The following is a 16,863-nucleotide window of genomic DNA, read 5'->3' as shown; positions in this document are numbered from 1 at the left end:
GTTTGTTTCTTGTAATCCAGGCTGGCTTCAAACTTGAGTCCGTCCTGTGCACCACCATGCCTGGCTCTTAGCGGCAAATATAGTAACAAACATTTTCCAGGACACAGTTTCCCTGCTTGGAAGTCCTGGCTGATGACGAAATTCTCAGGCTGGAGGGTGACAAGGGTCTACAGGACAGGCATGGGTGAGTACTATCAAGTCCATAACTTGGGCCTGTGATTGGAGGGGAAGTAAAAGGCCACGAGCAGCTCTGAGCTGTAGGTCTGCGGATTCGAGAGTGTGCTACCGGGCAGCTATTGGCTGTAAGACAGGCCCTGGGGATTCAAAAACGAAAACCATAAAAATGCTAGGCCATTCTCAGAGCCCAGCTGGCCCCTGGGCTTGAATTTCAAAGGACAGAACTGTTCTCCCAAGCTGCTACTGCAGGGGCAGGGATTACTCCCCAGACCTCTGCATCCTTCAGAAATTTTTGCAAAGTAGTTTTCAGTTTCTCAGAAGAGACACCGGCTGAAGAGCTCATGATGTTGGCTAGCATGAAAATGCTGTTTACAGATGATTAAAACAATGCTTCTCTGAAGGAATCGTGTGTGCATTTGTGGGAATCTGAGTTCAGTTTTCCCATGTAGCAAAGGAAAAGTTTCAGTTTTTCCCATGGACATTTGCAAATATCTGGACATTTGATGCTGCTTAGAGTTAAAACTGAAATAGTTTGAGCTTTCAACCCAAACCTTATGTCCTGGTGGGAGTCTTCCTACATCAGACTACTGATACTTACAACATGGACCTATCTTTCCCACAAAACTCGGCATGGGCGTAATTATGAATTTTGTACAATTTTGCCACAAACTAACAGGTTTAGTTATTCATTCCATAAATTCATATTGACTCCTTGCTTTCTGCAAGGCACTGTTTACTGGCTCATTTTAAACTTTTCTTTAGCCTCTCCTAAGAGATTTTTTGGCAACGAGGGCAGAAACATTCCAAATGCACTTTACAAGTCTGGTATGCTGTTGCTAAAACCAACAATAAGGGGTAATCAAAATGACAAAGTATGAAAGCACAAGTCACGATTTCATAGTTTAAATTCTTCCACAGGCTAACCAAAATTAAAATGGATTCCCGAAGGCAATGAATACTCACGTGATGATTGCCCATTTTCGTTTTTCTGAGATGGTGGTTCTGTGTTTCATTAAGAAATCTGTCCTCCCAAAGACAAAGTTTATAATGGTTTTCCCAGGGCACAGTATCTCTTGTGTTTAATAAGTAACTTTTGGCATTGGATTTGAATACATTGTTGGGGATGGGTAGGGAGTGGCGATAACTATAAATGAGCCTCAGCTGCCTGAGCTGGCCTGGTGGCTAGCTTTAAAAATAAAATACTAATAAATAAAGTTTAGGCCTTTTACACTGAATAACTTATTCACAACTAAAAGGTCAAACCTACCTCACTTCTAGAGTGTTGAAAGAGTTATTCTTTTATATTGTGGGTGTTCAAAATTTGCTACCCTTTAAAAGCACTAACCAAATAGGTTGAAAAGAATCTTACTATTTTTACTATTTATTTTTTGGATTATCATTTTTAGAATCTAGTTTTTAAATTAAAAAATACATGCACCTGGTAAATTGTTTTTCTAAGTATACAAAAAGTACCATAAAAAGTAGACCTAGTGACTTCCAGGCCCTCCCTCTGTTTTTCTTTCAGAAATGGTCTATAGGGTCTGGGATTTAGCTCAGTGGTGTGGCCACCTGCCTCGAAAGCGCAAGGTCCTGAGTTTGATCCCTGGTACAAAAAAAAAAAAAAAAGAAATGGTCTATGTATCTATAGCCATGTCTGCCTGTCTATCTATCTATCTATCTATCTATCTATCTATCTATCTATCATCTATCAATCTATCTTTCATCAATTACCTACCTACTTACCTGCTTACCTCTGGTCTGCTTTTCCTAAATAAATGCATTTGTACAGAGCCTCTGTCCCACCCCTTGTGTGTTTTCCATACTACAGAGGTGCCTGATGCTGGCACATTTCTTGTTTAGTGGCTGCACGACAGTCATTATGAGTATGGCCCAAGCCTTATCCAACGTGTCTACCATTAAAATTCATTTAGATTGTTTTTGATCTTTTGCATGGTATTCTCTATACATCTTTCCTCATGTTTTCTATCTGTTGAATAAGATCTCAAATGAAATTGCTGACCAAAACAGTGCACACACTTAGAATTCTGGTAGTGTTGCCAAGTCATCTTTCACAGAGCCATAAAAATGCTGACCACTCCCAAAGAGCAGCAGGCCCATGAGGCGCACTTTCCAAAGACAGAATGTATTACCCCAGTGCTCATCTCCAACACTAAAATGATCAAACTTCTTCTTTCTCCAGTGTCCAAGATGGAAAATGGTTACTTCATTGGTTGATTTATATGCTTTTCATTGTGAGAGCTTTAACATGGTATATGTTAAAAGTCACTTTTATGAAGTTTTCCATGGTTTGCTTAATCATGTCCCTAGTTTTCCTTTTTGAATTATTAGTCTTTTCCTTATTTGTAAAATACTTTACAGTAAAATCTAAGCCTTTGTTAAGTGTAAACTTATTTTTTCCCAGTTTTTTGTTTTCCTTTGTCTCTGCTTATGTTGTGGGTGTAGATGTGTGAAGGTTTTATGTATTCAAATAAACTGATCTTCCTTCACTTGCTCAGAAAAACTTTTTCTGTATTAAGACAAGCGCAAGGACCCGAGTTCAATCTCCAGTACCAAAAAAAAAAAAAAAAAATGATACGTAAGTCTTCTTGTACATCTTCTTCAGTTCTTTTAATGGCTCCACTTTGCAAGGCTTATGGTTTTTTTGGTTCTGGGGATTGAACTCAAGACCTTGCGCTTGTGAACTAAACCCCAGGCCCAAGGGTTACGTTTTTGATCCATTAGGAATTGATTTTGATATAGATTAAGGAAGAAAGGGGTTCATCTCATTTTAATTACTCAATCCTAGATAGTTATTAAATAGTTCATTTTTTCCTCTATTGGCTTAAGATACTATTGCAGATAGGTAAGTTAATTAGATATCTTGTAGGCAGTTAGACAGGGCTGGCCCACCAGGAGCCAACATGGAGGACAGTGAAGACACATTCACTGAAGGCCAGCCCTGTAAAAGGAAACTACCACACTCATGTGCTTCCCCCAAGGATGAATACCAGGGATTGATATTCTAAATATGTATCAATCACCTGGGTGGGGACCAAGATCTTCCAAAAAGATCCCTGACCCACCCCTTTCCACCAAAAATCCTTGCTCATTCCTTGTACTTCCGGACTTGTTTCCCCATTGGATCCCCATTTAATCAATACTACCTAAGCGACTATACTTGTCATAATCTTATTGGTTGTTCATAGTTTTGTCCACCTTGTGATTTCTCACTGAATCAATATTATGTAAGCAACTATACTTGTAATCTTACTAGTTGACTAGTTTTGTCCCACCTTGAACCCACCTCACCTTGCGGCTTTGTCCCATAAAACACCTTTGAGAAGTTGGGTGAGTGGGCAACCCATTTCCGGTCCCCCTTCTGTCTTAGACAGAAGCTGTCTTTCTCTCAATCAATTTTGCTACTCTTAACCTCCATTGTTCCTAGAATTCATTCTTCGATTTTAGAGAACACGAACTCAAGTTTCGGATACCTAGCAGGTTTGGGAGTTACATCTCTTCCTCCTCTATCAATACCACCTTTATTTTATGCTAATTCGCTTATAATATAGAATTAAAATTCCATATAGGGGACTGGGGATTTAGCTCAGTGGTTCCACCGCCTGCCTCGCAAGTGCAACGTCCCAAGTTCAATCCCCAGTAGCCCCCAAAAAAATTCCATATAGGTTATTAAGTCCTGATTGTATATATTCATTCCTTTAAAAACTTTTATCTATTAAGGACCTTGGATACACTAATTGCTGGCACTATAACAGTGATGAGATGATATGGATTTTTCTCTTCCTAGAACTTGAAGTTAAATTTTTATATTGGAGACATGCAAATAATAAATGGTATATGGCTATATGGACTGAATACTAGTGTGTTTGTGTGTGTGTATGTGTGTGTGATTTCCTTTATATAAGGACAGGGCTCCCTAAAGTGCTAACATTTAAAGTAGGATTTAAAGGACACGAAGTTGTCATTTGAAAAGAGAGTTCCAGATGGGATGTTACTAGCTTGTACTAAGGGTCAAAATAGGGAAGAATTGGAGGAAATCAAAGATGGCCAGAGACGAGAGCCTGTTAGGTGCTGGGGACCTCTCCAGGACCGAGCAGTGGGCCAGGGTGAGGTGAGAAGCCCAGTTAGCAACCAGTGCTTGACCACTTGCTTACTTTTGCCCCCTGGACTTCTCAAGGTTGGGCCCTTCTTGCCTCACACTGTGTGGCTTCAGGACCATGGTCTGCAGCACTAACGCTCCTGGGAGCTCCTGGTCAGTGATCGGATCAGCGAGGGAGGCTCCCAGTCCATGCTTGCTCCTGCTCTGAGGCGCAAAGGTCGGCAGGAGGGGCAGGGCGATGAAGGCGCAGCCCCTCACTGAGGAGATGTTTGGTGACTTACTGAGCACAGGAAATGACTAAGGAGGCAGAGTTCATGGTTCCAGGGAGGTGAGGGTAGACAGCCGAGAGGCCAAGTGGGAAGCCGGCGTGATTTTAATGTTGTACGTCACCACCACTGTGGACATCTCTGATTATTCAGATTGCCCACAGTCAATTTCTGATTTGACCAGAATGGAACTGTCCCTGGGTCACCTCTTCTCCCCTTCCTTAGACTCCCGGCTTCTCAGAAAGGTGGCTGGCAGTGACAGCAGCCTGGGGGAAGGACGGGGCATTCGTGAGACCTCAAGCCATCTCCCAGAGGATGCCAGCTTGGAGACCAAGGTGGGGAGGAGAGTTCTGGGAGAGAAGGTGAGGGGTGTGATCTGGGGAGGAGAGAATCCAGGAGGAGGTGGAGGGCAGTTTTTTGTAGCATTATGAATATGTAATGATTATAAATTGTAACAGGTGCTGTGTAGTGGTTTCCTCCACTAAACTGGGCATATTTACTTACATCTCTTGGGCTTTGGTGGTTCTTAGAGGGATGGTGTTGCCACTGAGAGGGCTTTGGTAGTGTGCACAGGAGCATTTGGGGTCGTGGTGTCTGGCAGAGTGGGGGTCAAGCCCAGCCCAGGGGTAATAAATCTTCAGTGTCTGGGACAGCTCCAGGTGAAAAGGAATTACCCAGGGCCTGGGATGTGGCTCAGCAGTGCTTCACCTGCCTGGCAAGCACAAGGTCCTGAGTTCAATTCCTGGTACCAAAACAAAAACAAAAAACAAGAGTAAGAATTAACCAGCCCCAAGCCCAGCAAGGGCCTCCTTCCACTAAGCAGCACCTGTTGGGAGATGCCTTCTCTCTCTCTTGCCTTCCTTTCTGTAGGGCTCCAGCTGGGGCCCAAGAACCGAGGAACTTTTGCTGTGCACCCAGGCTTTTGAAATCTGCAGACTCTGACTCCTTAGATGCTGTGTGGCCAGAGAGGAATGGAAGATGGCTGATGTGTAAGTAGACCAGTAAGACTGGAATATAGAAATCACTTAGACTAACTCCTTCATTCTACAGATTCGGAAACTCAGGTTCAGAGAAACTCCATGGTTTCCTCAGTGTCAGGCAGCTGAGGAGTGGGAGAGTCAATGGAACGAGAGTATGTAATATAATTCTCAATTTTTTTCCTCCAGGAGTTCCTGAAATTCACAAAATTTGCATGCATTAATGAAAACATTTTATGAGTCTTTTAAATGATTTTCACATTTTGGCTTATCAACAATGTGCTACAGACTTTTCCTCACTAGTAGGCATTCTGCAGAAAGTGTGTTAGGTGCAACTAATACATCAAAAAATGAGAGATGCTGAGTCCTAGGCAGATCCTGGCTGCTGGTGGGAGGCAAACACGCCGGTCCTTTCCACTCACTTCCAAGGATCCTTCCCAGTAGCCCTCTCAGTCACATTGGGTTCCCTTCTTTTCCCCCAGCATGCCAAGGTCTTTCTCCTCTGAGGGTCTTGCGTAGGCTTTCTCAGAAAAGTCCTGGCCCTCCATCCTTTACTGGCCTCCTTCCCTTGGGGAGCCCTCAACTATCCTCATTCCTCGAATCTCCACTTCCAGTTCCTGCTTGAGAGACCTTTCCTGAGAGCCAAACTCCCCTGTTGAGCCTCACCCCGTAACTCCCGGCCAGTGAGCCAGTTTCTCCATAGTGCTGCCATAGTCTCATCATCTGTGTATCATGTGTTTGCTCCCCCTACACCTGTGCTTTGCAATAGGAATAAAACGTGAGCTGTGTTTGCAATTTAAGATTTTCTAGTAACCACATAAAAAGGTAAAATTACTAATATAATTTCTAAGTTAATAAATAACATGTTATATAACCCAATATATAAAATACATGATTTAAAATATTATCTTTTCAACATGCAATCCATATAAAACATTTTGCACTCTTTCTTTTTGGTACCAGGTCATTGGTATGAGCACATCTTAGTTTGGTCTTGCTGTATTTCAGGTGCTCAGTGGCTGTCCGGGGCTGGTGGCTGCCACACAAAAGTGGCGTTTTCTTGAGGTGTGAGTCCCTCAGACTTGCCTTCACTGATCACCCTTTTTGAAGCTGCAGTGCTCCCTGCCTCACTGCAGCACCACGCTGAGCCTCAGTCCTAATTCACTGGTGTGTTTCCTTCCTTGCACTCAACTGCTATCTCATCTGTGTACATTGTTTCAATGTATATGCCTCTCCTTCTCTCTCCTCTTCTTTCTTTCCTTTCTTTCTTTCTTTCTTTCTTCCTTCCTTTCTTTTCTCTCTCTCTTTCTTTTCTCTCTCTTTCTTTCTTTTCTTTCTGCTTTTCTTTCTTTCTTCCTTTCTTTCCTTCCTTCCTTCCTTCCTTCCTTCTCTCTCTCTCTCTCTCTCTCTCTCTCTCTCTCTCTCTCTCTCTCTCTCTCTCTCTTTCTTTCTTTCCTTCTTCAGGGCTGATGACCAAACCCAGGACCTTGCACATGCTGAGCAAGGGCTCGACCTCCGGGCTACACCCCCTGCACCTCAGTGTATTTTTCTCTATGCTTTTTCCCCATCTCACTAGGATATAATCTCCAAGGGAGAAGGATTTTTGTTTTGTTTGCTTCTGTGTCCACTGCTCAGGACTTGATAGATATGGACAGCTCCCAACTTATAGTGGTTTGGCTTATTTTTGACATCCTGATGGTGCAGACCCGAGTGGACATTTGGTAAACTCCATTCCTGGGTTGTGCATTGTGGACGTCCTCCAGGCTAGTGATGTGCAATAGGGTGGTCCCTATGACACTGGCAGCAGTCCAAGCTACGGCTCCCCCCTGTCATCCCCGCCACCAGGAGGGAAGCAACCAGTACTCACAGTGCGCTGTGTGGAGTGTTTGGAGGGCTCGGGTGTATTCAGTGCAGTTTCTACTCGGGATATTTTCAATGGAGGATGGCTTTACTGTGAATAGCCCCATTATAAGCACTTGTACATGTTGAAGTCATGAATGAGGTCAGGGACCTACAAACAGATTAATCAGATGTTGGGGATCAGGAGGAGGAGGAAGGAAAAGATGACTTGTGGATTTCTAACTTCATATGAATGTGCATTAAATTTCAGACCAAAGCTGGTTCCATTTCTGTTCAACACTGTGTGCAATGGATCAGGGTTAGCCATGGTTCAAATTTCTTCCTCACCTTGGAGTCTCAAGAGCAAGTCACAAACCCATCTAGCCAGAGTCTTTCCTTTTGCATTGCCCACCAAGGCCAAGTTTCTAACACTTCTTTAAAAAGGTTCCTAGGGATCCATTATGGGTTGAACTGTGTCCTCCAAGATGATGTGTGGAGGTCCTAAACCCTAGTACCCGTGAACGGCACTTTATTTGGAAATAGAATCTTTGCAGACATAGCCAGGTTGAGATGAAGTCATTAGGGTGGGGCCTTAGAAGATGGGAAAATGCCACGTGAAGACAGATGCACAGAGGGACCTTGCAACAGCAGAGATGGACTAGATTGACATGTCTGATGGCCAATGAGTGCTAAGGACTGGTGGCCCCACAGCGGAAGTCAGGATGAGGCTAAGGCTGCAGAAAGATCGTGGCCCTGCCGACACCTTGATTGTGAACGTCTGTTCGCCAGAGTTCTGAGATGATAAACTTCGTTGTTTTAAGCTGCACAGCTGGTGGCATTGATATGACAGCTTCAGGAAACCAGTACACTTAAAAGAAAAAACAAAAGAATCCATCAGTTGCTGTGATTCTTACAGGAAATGCATCATGTTGTATGACTGTGTTTAATTTCCACTTCCATTGGGAAGGCTTTGGAACGACATCACTGCTTAAGGAGGAGTCCCCACCTAAACTCACGTTGGAATTTGGTTGTCACTGAGGCTGTGTTGGGACTGGGCCTCTATGAGGTGACTGGTTGTCAGGGGGACGTATGTCTTCCTCATGGGAGGGGTCTGTCCTTTTTTTTTTTCTTTTTTGTCACTGGGGATGGAACTCGGGCCCTTCCGCTTGCGAGGCAGGTGGTGGGACCACTGAGCTAGATCCCTGGCTGGGAGGGGTCTGTTTTAGTGACAGTGGGTTGTTATAGGACAAAGTACCCCTGAGTTGTCCTCTTCTGCAGGTGCCCATTCCCTTGTCTTTCTCCACCAGGAGTTGAATTATCACACAGTCCCGGATAGATGAAGCTGCCTGACTCTGAACTCCCCAGCCTCTGGAAGCACAAGCCAAAATAAATCTCTCTTCTTTGTAAATTATCCAATCTCTCTATTATAGCAACAGAAAATGGATGAAGAGTGGTCAGAGACAATGATACTATGTGATAGTAAGATCATAAGTGTTTCAGGTTCTATTTAATAGTCATAGAGTATTAATGAAAATAAGAAAAACATATAGATACTAATTTTCTAAAAGCTGAACATTTGCCTAATCTTTCTTTCTGCAGAAAGAATTAATAGTATTTCATTTACGTAATATAATTTAGAACCCAAAAATTCTAATGATTTTCGGACTGATGTTTTCATCCATGTAAACAACAGCAAAAGTGTTAGCATTTCTGTCTTGTTTATGATTTTTCTCTGCTCCACATTAATCAACAGTCTCTGGATATAGAAACACCAACGCCAGGCTGAGATCCTGCTGCAAAGAAGTGAAGACAGGAGAGAAGAAGGAAGAGGAGAGAGAGGAGGGGAGGAAAGAAAGAGGAGGTGAAAGGAAAAGAAGAAAAAGAAGGGAGAAGGGGAAGGAATGGATCAGTGAAATGAGACTAGCTGAGTGGCAACAGTTACGTGGCAACTGGCTGTCATAGCAACGGCTAGTGTTTTGTTGTGCCCTGTGCACCTGGACCTTGACCGAAGGCAGGGTGGCTACAGGACTGTGGTAATGGGCTGTGATTGTTCTTGGAGCTCGAGCAGTTGCTCCAGGAACTTGGGCAGCTGGGGACAAATGAGAGTCAGGCCTATCTGGCATCCTCTACTGTGGACAGAGAGGTGGAAGGCATCCGCTGCCGGGGGTGGAGGCTTAGATGTGCCAACACTTACTGCTGAACAGAGGAAGTGGGGCGATGGCAAAGGAAGCAAGTGGGGCAGAGGGCGATTAGAAGAATGTGATGTTGAGAAGGTCAAGATGACTGCACTTCTGGGGGAAGTGGTTAACTGTGTTGAAGACTCTCAGGAGTAACGTGAGGAGAGTGTATTGTTCAACATCTTTCTTAAAAAATTTTAAAACTAACCTCAGGATTTCAGGAACAAATATATCACGTGGACAGAAACAATCTTTCCTCAGATAATTTTATTTTAAAACTAGTCAATACAGCCCATTTTAAAGCAGCACAAGTCATAGTAGCTAAATCTTGGAAGCGGCCTATGTGTTCACCAACAGATGAATGGATAAAGAAAATGTGGTATTTACACACAATGGAGCACTACTCTGCCATAAAGGATAAAATTGAGACATTTATAGGAAAGTGCATGAACCTTGAGACCATAATGTGAAGTAAAAGAAATCAGACACATAAGCTTAAATATTGCATGGGTTTTTTAAAATATGAGAAACCCAAAGTAAAAATAATTTAAGAGCAAAATAAAAAATAGATCATAGGAAATAAAGAGATAGATTCTTTGCAGATGGGAAGGGGATTTAGAGGTGGAGGGAGGGGACGGGAGGGGAGGGGGAGGGGAAGTAGAAGGAACTACGACGTGGACGTGTGGCATCCATGCACCAACTCTCCTAGATGAGTGAAATCATTACGTTCTGCAAACGTGGACTAACACACATAAAAAATAAGTCAATATAAATAAACTCTTGTTGAATCGATTTAACTTTTAAAATGAATTGAATTTGGATTGCGCGGCAGTTTGCGGAGACTCGGCCTGGGCCTGATGGGATGATCGGGAGCCTGTGTTGTTCCCGAGGTCGTGCGGTCCTCCGGGCCTCCTGGGCCCGCTTCTCTGCAATTGGCTGGCTCTAAAGCCAAGGGGTAGACCAGATGGTTGGTGAGTCTCCTTTCATCTCCAGACTACACGGGTTCTGCAATCCCAACTAGGAGCCTCGATCTAGCCTTTTCTTATTAAAATGTATTAGCATCAATTAAAACAAAACACTTTGTTTTTGGCTCTGAAAATTTGCCAGTCATTTGCAAAATGATATTTTTATTGCTAAATTTTCATGTCATGATTCCAGGCAAAGTGATGTCAATAGAAAAAGGCAAGATCCCCATTTTTAGACTCCCATTATTTTAATGGCATTTCAAAGCCTGTTCTATGTTAGAAATTAAATTTTACTTTATGAGGGGACAGTGTGGCTAAGACGCCTAAGATAAAGAATTTCTTGTCTTTTGAACTTTCCCACTTTTTGGCTCTCTGTTACTGGCTGGCTCTGAGCTCTGAACTTAAGACGGCACACATTGAAGGTTACTTGTTTGAGCCCATTTGCCCCTCCCAGGACTGCAGCATGTGTGGGCTCTGTGGGGAGCCTAGCTGACTAAGCTTTGGTTATCTACACACGGCAAGAGGTAACGATCAAGCGAAACGGCTTCATAAACATTATTTTTCAGGCTGCTTCAGATCTTGTGTGCATTCCCAGCCATCTTTAAACAAAGGCTGTAAAAATTATAACAAAGGTCATTGCAGAATGATAACAAAAATATGAATAATAAAACAGGAAGCTAATACATTACCTGCTGACTAATGCGCCCATGGAAAATGTACTTGCCAAAGTTTGAAGTGGTGAAGGTTGCAAGGTACTTTTTAACAGATAATCAAGGCTCTGTAACTTGCTTGATTGCTTGAGATACTACTAGAGACCAAGTTCTTAAAGTAACAAACGGAATTATTACTAGAAATTTAATTAATTTAGATGCAGTGTCTTATTTTAGTTCCCAGAATTTATTTTCACACCCCCCCCCCGTCTCATTATTATGCTTGTCAGCCTTGAAAAAAGTAAGTTCAAGGTGATGCATCTTACTTCGGGTGCTCTTTAGGTGGCTAGAAAACAGCCTCTTAAATAATAGGCTCGTGGAGACGTCCAGCCCGGCAACCACGCAGCCTATAGACACTCAGCGGGTGCCGAGAAAAGCAGCAAACACCCAGACTGCAAATGGCTCCATGCTGAGGAGAGGCACACAATGCACACTAGGAAAAGCTGAAAGTGTATTTCCCCCTAGCAAATGTTAAAAAAATCCCCACTTGAATGGAGACTCCTTTTCTTTCTCTTAAAATTTTTTTTTTCAGGGCTGGGGATTTAGCTCAGTGGTTTTGCCGCCTGCTGCGCAAGCGTAGGGACCTGACTTCGATCCCCAGTACCAAAAAAAGAGAATTTTTTTCAAACTGTATGTATTCTTTTTTTTTTGTTTTTTTTTTGCACTTTATTAAATTCTTTTATTGGTACATTGTAGGTATACAACACAATTACATTTCTCATTGGGAATTGTACCTTTACATGATGCATCTTGGCTCTTATTCTTGCCCCATTCTTAGCCCTCCCTTCACGCCCTCCAACCTTCCCTATTTACAAAGACTTTATTTCCATTTTTTCCATTTCTCATCATTTTTCCTTTCCCTTCTTTCCTTTCCCCTGCCCCTCCCACTACCCCTACCCCTTTGGACCTTTTCTTCCTATTTTGCATTATCGATTATTCATTCGAATCATTGGTACATTTTAGGTATACAATATAATGACATTCATCATTGGAAATTTGCACCTTTACATAATCTCTCTTGGTTCTTATTTTCCACCCTTGCCCAGCCCTCCCTTCAACCCCTCCAGTCCTCCCTATTTACAAAGATTTTGTTCCTATTTTTCCATTTTCTCATATTAATCCCATTCGCTTCTATCCTTTCCCTAGCCCTCCCACTTCCTTCCCCTTTGCCCCTTTTCTTCCTGTTTCACATTACCTATTATACATTTTAGTCCTTATTTACACTTTCAGTTTCTCACAGCAGAGAAACTAATTGGTATTTATACATGTGTGTCCTATTTATTTCACTTAAGAGTATCGCCTCAATGTGCATCCACTTAGCTATAAATGTCTCTAATTTCTCATTTTTTATGGCTGAGTAGTACTCCTTTTTATAAAAAAACCCACATTTTCTTTATCCAGTCTCCAGTTGGTGGGCATTTGGGCTGTTTCCAAGTTTTAGCTATCACAAACTGCGCTGCTATGAACATGGGCGCACATACATCACTGTGGTATGATTCTTTTAATTCTTTGGGGAAGATCCCCAGCAGTGGAATAGCAGGGTCAAATGGGACTTCCAGTCCTAGTTCTTTGAGGTATCTCCATACTGATTTCCACAGTGGTTGCACCAGTCTACACTCCCACCAGCAGTGGAGCAGGGTTCCTCTTTCCCCACAGCCCCACCAGCATTTGTTATTGGTTGATTTCATGATAGCAGCCATTCTTTCTGGAGTGAAGTGGAATCTCAGCGTTGTTTTCATTTGCATCTCTCGAATGACCAGTGATGTTGAACATTTTTTCATGTATTTATTTGCTATTTCTACTTCTTTGTCTGAGAAATGTCTGTTCATTTCAGATGCCCATTTTCAGATTGGGTCTTTAAATTTGGGAGATCTGATCTTTTTAAGTTCTTTAAAGATTCTAGATAGTAGACCTTTGTCTGAGGAAGAGCAGGTGAAGATTTTTCCCACATTGTGGGTTGTCTCTTCACACTGCTGATGGTTTCTCTTGCTGTGCAGAAGCCTTTTAATAAGAAGAGATCCCACTTGTTGATTGTGCTAGTTCACGGGCAACTGAGGCTTTGTTCATAAAATCTTTTCCTACACCGATGTCTTCAAGGGTTCTACCTAACCTCTGTTCCAACTGATTCAGAGTTTCTATTTTAATATTTAGATCTTTAATCCATTTTGATTTTAGTTTAGTGCATGGTGAGAGACAGAGGTTTAGTTTTAGTGAGGGTGTTTGGCTCCTTTATCGAAGATGAGATGGCTGTGAAGGACCCTAGTTAGCAAGACAGACTCCATATTGCTGCTTGACCCACCTGCCTGCCCTTTAGATGAACTCAGAAGGAGGAAGCTTAAAAACCTCCTCCCCTTAGAAAGTCTCTTTAGAAATAACAATTAATCAACTATTGTTTTACAAATGTTCTAACAGCAGGACATTCTGGTTCTGTACCTTTTGCTTGCTTTACTAGTTCTATCCCATAGGGAGGCCTAGAAACTGTTGGCCTCAAAGGTGTATAAAACATGTTTGTCAACCCCCAGTTGAGGCCCGAGTCCAATGCTTGGATTGGGTCCCGACTGGTAATAAACTCCTGTGTGGATTTAATATGGGTCTCTGGTTGGTTCTCTCTCACTGGGTGTAATAGCTGAGTGTGTCTGGTGTTGTTTCTGCATCTTCTAATCTGTTCCACTTGTCCTCAGGTCTGTTTCTTTGCCAGTACCATGCTGTTTTCATCACAGTACCTTTGTAGTAGAGTTGCAGGTTGGGGATTGTGATACCCCCTGTCATGTCTCTGTTACCTAGAATTGCTTTTGCTATTCTGGGTCTCTTCTTATTCCAAATGAATTTTTGGATTGTTTTCTCAAGGTACATGAAGTATGCTGCTGGGATCTCAATTGGAATTGCATTAAATCTATATAGCAGTTTTGGAAGTATGGTCATTTTCACTATATTAATCCTTCTTACCCAGGAGCAGGGGATGTCTGTCCATTTTCTGATATCATCTTCAATTTCTCTTTTCAGCGTGCCATAATTTTCAGAGAAGAGGTCTTTGATTTCTTCTGTTAGGTTGATTCCTAGGTATTTCAGTTTTTTGGATGCTATTGCGAAAGGAGTTATTTGTCCTATTTCTCTCTCAGTGATCTGTCATTAGTGTAGAGGAAAGCAATTGATTTTTGTGTGTTGACCTTGTAACCAGCTATTTGACTGAATTTGGTGGAGTTCTTGGGGTCTTCTATGTAGAGTATCATGTCATCTGCAAATAATGACAATTTAACTTCTTCATTTCCTATCTTTATTCCTTTTATTTCTTTCTCTTGTCTAATTGCCATGGCTAATGTTTCCAGAACTATATTGAACAAGAGTGGTGATAGTGGACATCCTTGTCTTGTTCCTGATTTTAGTGTGAAGGATTTCAGTTTTTGACCATTTAGTATGATACTGGCTGTTGGTTTTTCATAGATGGCTTCTATCAGTTTGAGGTAGAGACCATCTATTCCAATTTTTTGTAGAGTTTTTATCATAAATGCATGTTGGATTTTGTCAAATGCTTTTTCTGCATCTATGGAGATAATCATATGGTTTTTGTCTTTGGCTCTATTGATATAGTGTATTACATTGATTGATTTGTGTATATTGAACCAACCCTGCATCCCTGGGATGAATCCCACTTGATCAGGGTGTATGATCTTCTTGATGATCTTCTGCATTCTGTTTGCCAGGATCTTTTTAAGGATTTTTGCATCTATGTTCATTAGTGAGATTGGCCTATAGTTCTCCTTTTTGGTTGGGTCTTTCTCTGCTTTGGGGATCAAGGTGATGCTTGCTTCCAGGAATGAATTTGGGAGTATTGCTTCCCTTTCAATTTCATTGAAGAGTTTAAACAGTAGTGGCAGCAGTTCCTGTCTAAATGCCTTGTAGAATTCAGCAGTGAAGCCATCAGGGCCCGGGCTTTTCTTAGTTGATAAGTTTTTAATTACATTTGCAATTTCATTGGTTGATATTGGGTTGTTCAGAATTTTTAGGTCATCTTTGTTCAACTTCGGTAATTCATACTTATCTAGGAATCTGTCCATTTCTTCTGTGTTTTCCATCTTATTGGCATATAGGTTCTGGAAGTAGGTATTGATGGTCCTCTGGATTTCTGCTGAGTCTGTTGTGATTTCACCCTTTTCATTCCTAATTGCATGGATTTGGGCCTTTTGTTTCCTTTTTCTGACAAGGTTGGCTGAGGGTTTGTCAATTTTGTTGATTCTTTCGAAGAACCAAGTCTTGGCTTCATTGATTTTTTTGTATCGTTCTCTTAGTCTCCATTTCATTAATTTCTCCTCTGATCTTTATAATTTCCTCCCTTGTATGAGCTCTGGGGTTGTCCTGTTCTTTTTCTAGAAGCTTGAGGTGTAGCATCAGGTTGTTTAATTGGGCTTGTTCTGTTTTCCTAATATGCGTATTCACTGCTATGAATTTCCCTTGTAAGACTGCTTTCATTGTGTCCCATAGATTCTGATATGTTGTATTGTCATTGTCATTTAATTGAAGGAACTGTCTGATTTCTTCTTTAATTTCCTCTGTGACCCATTGGTTATTCAGAAGTGTATAGTTCAATTTCCATGTGTTTATGAAATTTTTTGAGTTTCTTTTGCTATGGATCTCCAATTTCATCGCACTGTGGTCTGATAATATACAGGGGATAACTTCAGTTCCTTTGCACTTACTTAAACATGTTCTATGTGTGAGTATGTGGTCTATTTTTGAGGATGTCCCATGTGCAGCTGAGAAGAATGTGTATTCTGATTTTGTGGGGTGGAAGACTCTGTAAACATCTGTTAAGTTCATTTGTTCAAGAGTTCGATTGAGTTCTAGTATTTCATTACTTATTTTTTGTCTAGTTGATCTATCTATTTGTGACAGTGGGGTGTTGAGGTCCCCCACTACAATTGTATTAGTGTATATATGACTTTTCATGTCCGTTAGTATTTGTTTTGTATAGTTGGGTGCACTAGTGTTTGGTGCATAGATATTTATGATTGTCATCTCTTCCTCTTGGATTCTTCCCTTTACAAGGATGTAGTGTCCTTCTTTGTCTCTCTTAATCAGTGTTGGTTTGAAATCTACTTGATCTGCCAAGAGGATAGCTACTGCTGCTTTTTTTCGGGTTCCCATCACATGGAGTATTGTTTTCCACCCTTTAACTTTCAGTCTGTGAGTTTCCTTTTGAATTAGGTGTGTTTCTTGTATGCAGCATATTGTTGGATTTTGCTTCTTGACCCATTCTGCTAGTCTATTTCTTTTGATTGGTGAATTGAGACCATTAACATTGATGGTTATAACTGAAACGTATTGACTTGTCATTGGCATGACTTTTTCTTTTTGTTGGGGTCTCCCCCTTTACATTTAATTTCTTGTCATGCCAGATGGGTTCATTCTGCTTTGCTTCCTGGGGTTGTGATCCTCCATGTCTGTTCCTAGGATATTGTGTAAAATTCTTTGGAGTGCTGGTTTGGCATTCACGAAGTTCCTAAGGTGCTCTTTGTCATGAAAGTATCTTATTTCTCCATCAATTTTGAAAGATAGTTTTGCAGGGTACATCAATCTGGGTTGGAGGCTGTTTTCTTTTAGGGCTTGGAATATGTCATTCCAAGATCTTCTTGCCTTG

The 16,863-nt window shown here is 41.7% G+C and overlaps 1 protein-coding gene and 1 long non-coding RNA gene across 4 annotated transcripts in view; one reads left to right on the top strand and one right to left on the bottom strand.

Moving 5' to 3' along the window:
- Anxa13 (annexin A13) overlaps positions 1-1,246 on the bottom strand; it is a 45,878-nt gene extending 44,632 nt beyond the window's left edge. The window contains exon 1 of the mRNA XM_004837991.3: positions 1,141-1,246. Coding sequence (XP_004838048.1) covers positions 1,141-1,155 — 15 coding nt within the window. The 5' untranslated portion in view covers positions 1,156-1,246. The remainder of the gene's footprint in view (positions 1-1,140) is intronic.
- LOC147830263 (uncharacterized) lies at positions 28-8,785 on the top strand. 3 transcript variants are annotated; one of them, XR_015441627.1, is made up of 4 exons: positions 28-184; positions 4,786-4,895; positions 5,431-5,549; positions 8,684-8,769. It is a non-coding gene; the product is annotated as an uncharacterized LOC147830263 (long non-coding RNA). The 3 variants fall into 3 exon arrangements; XR_015441624.1 differs by lacking the exon at positions 28-184 and having other exon boundaries at positions 4,627-4,922; positions 7,648-8,785; XR_015441626.1 differs by lacking the exon at positions 28-184 and having other exon boundaries at positions 4,766-4,895.
- The last annotated feature ends 8,078 nt before the right edge of the window (positions 8,786-16,863 follow it).

Source organism: Heterocephalus glaber, unplaced genomic scaffold, assembly GCF_053883595.1.
Source record: "Heterocephalus glaber isolate CG9 unplaced genomic scaffold, H.glaber_assembly_v1.0 deba00000281, whole genome shotgun sequence".
In the NCBI taxonomy this organism is placed as follows: domain Eukaryota; kingdom Metazoa; phylum Chordata; class Mammalia; order Rodentia; family Bathyergidae; genus Heterocephalus; species Heterocephalus glaber.
This window is presented reverse-complemented; position numbering and strand designations above follow the sequence as displayed.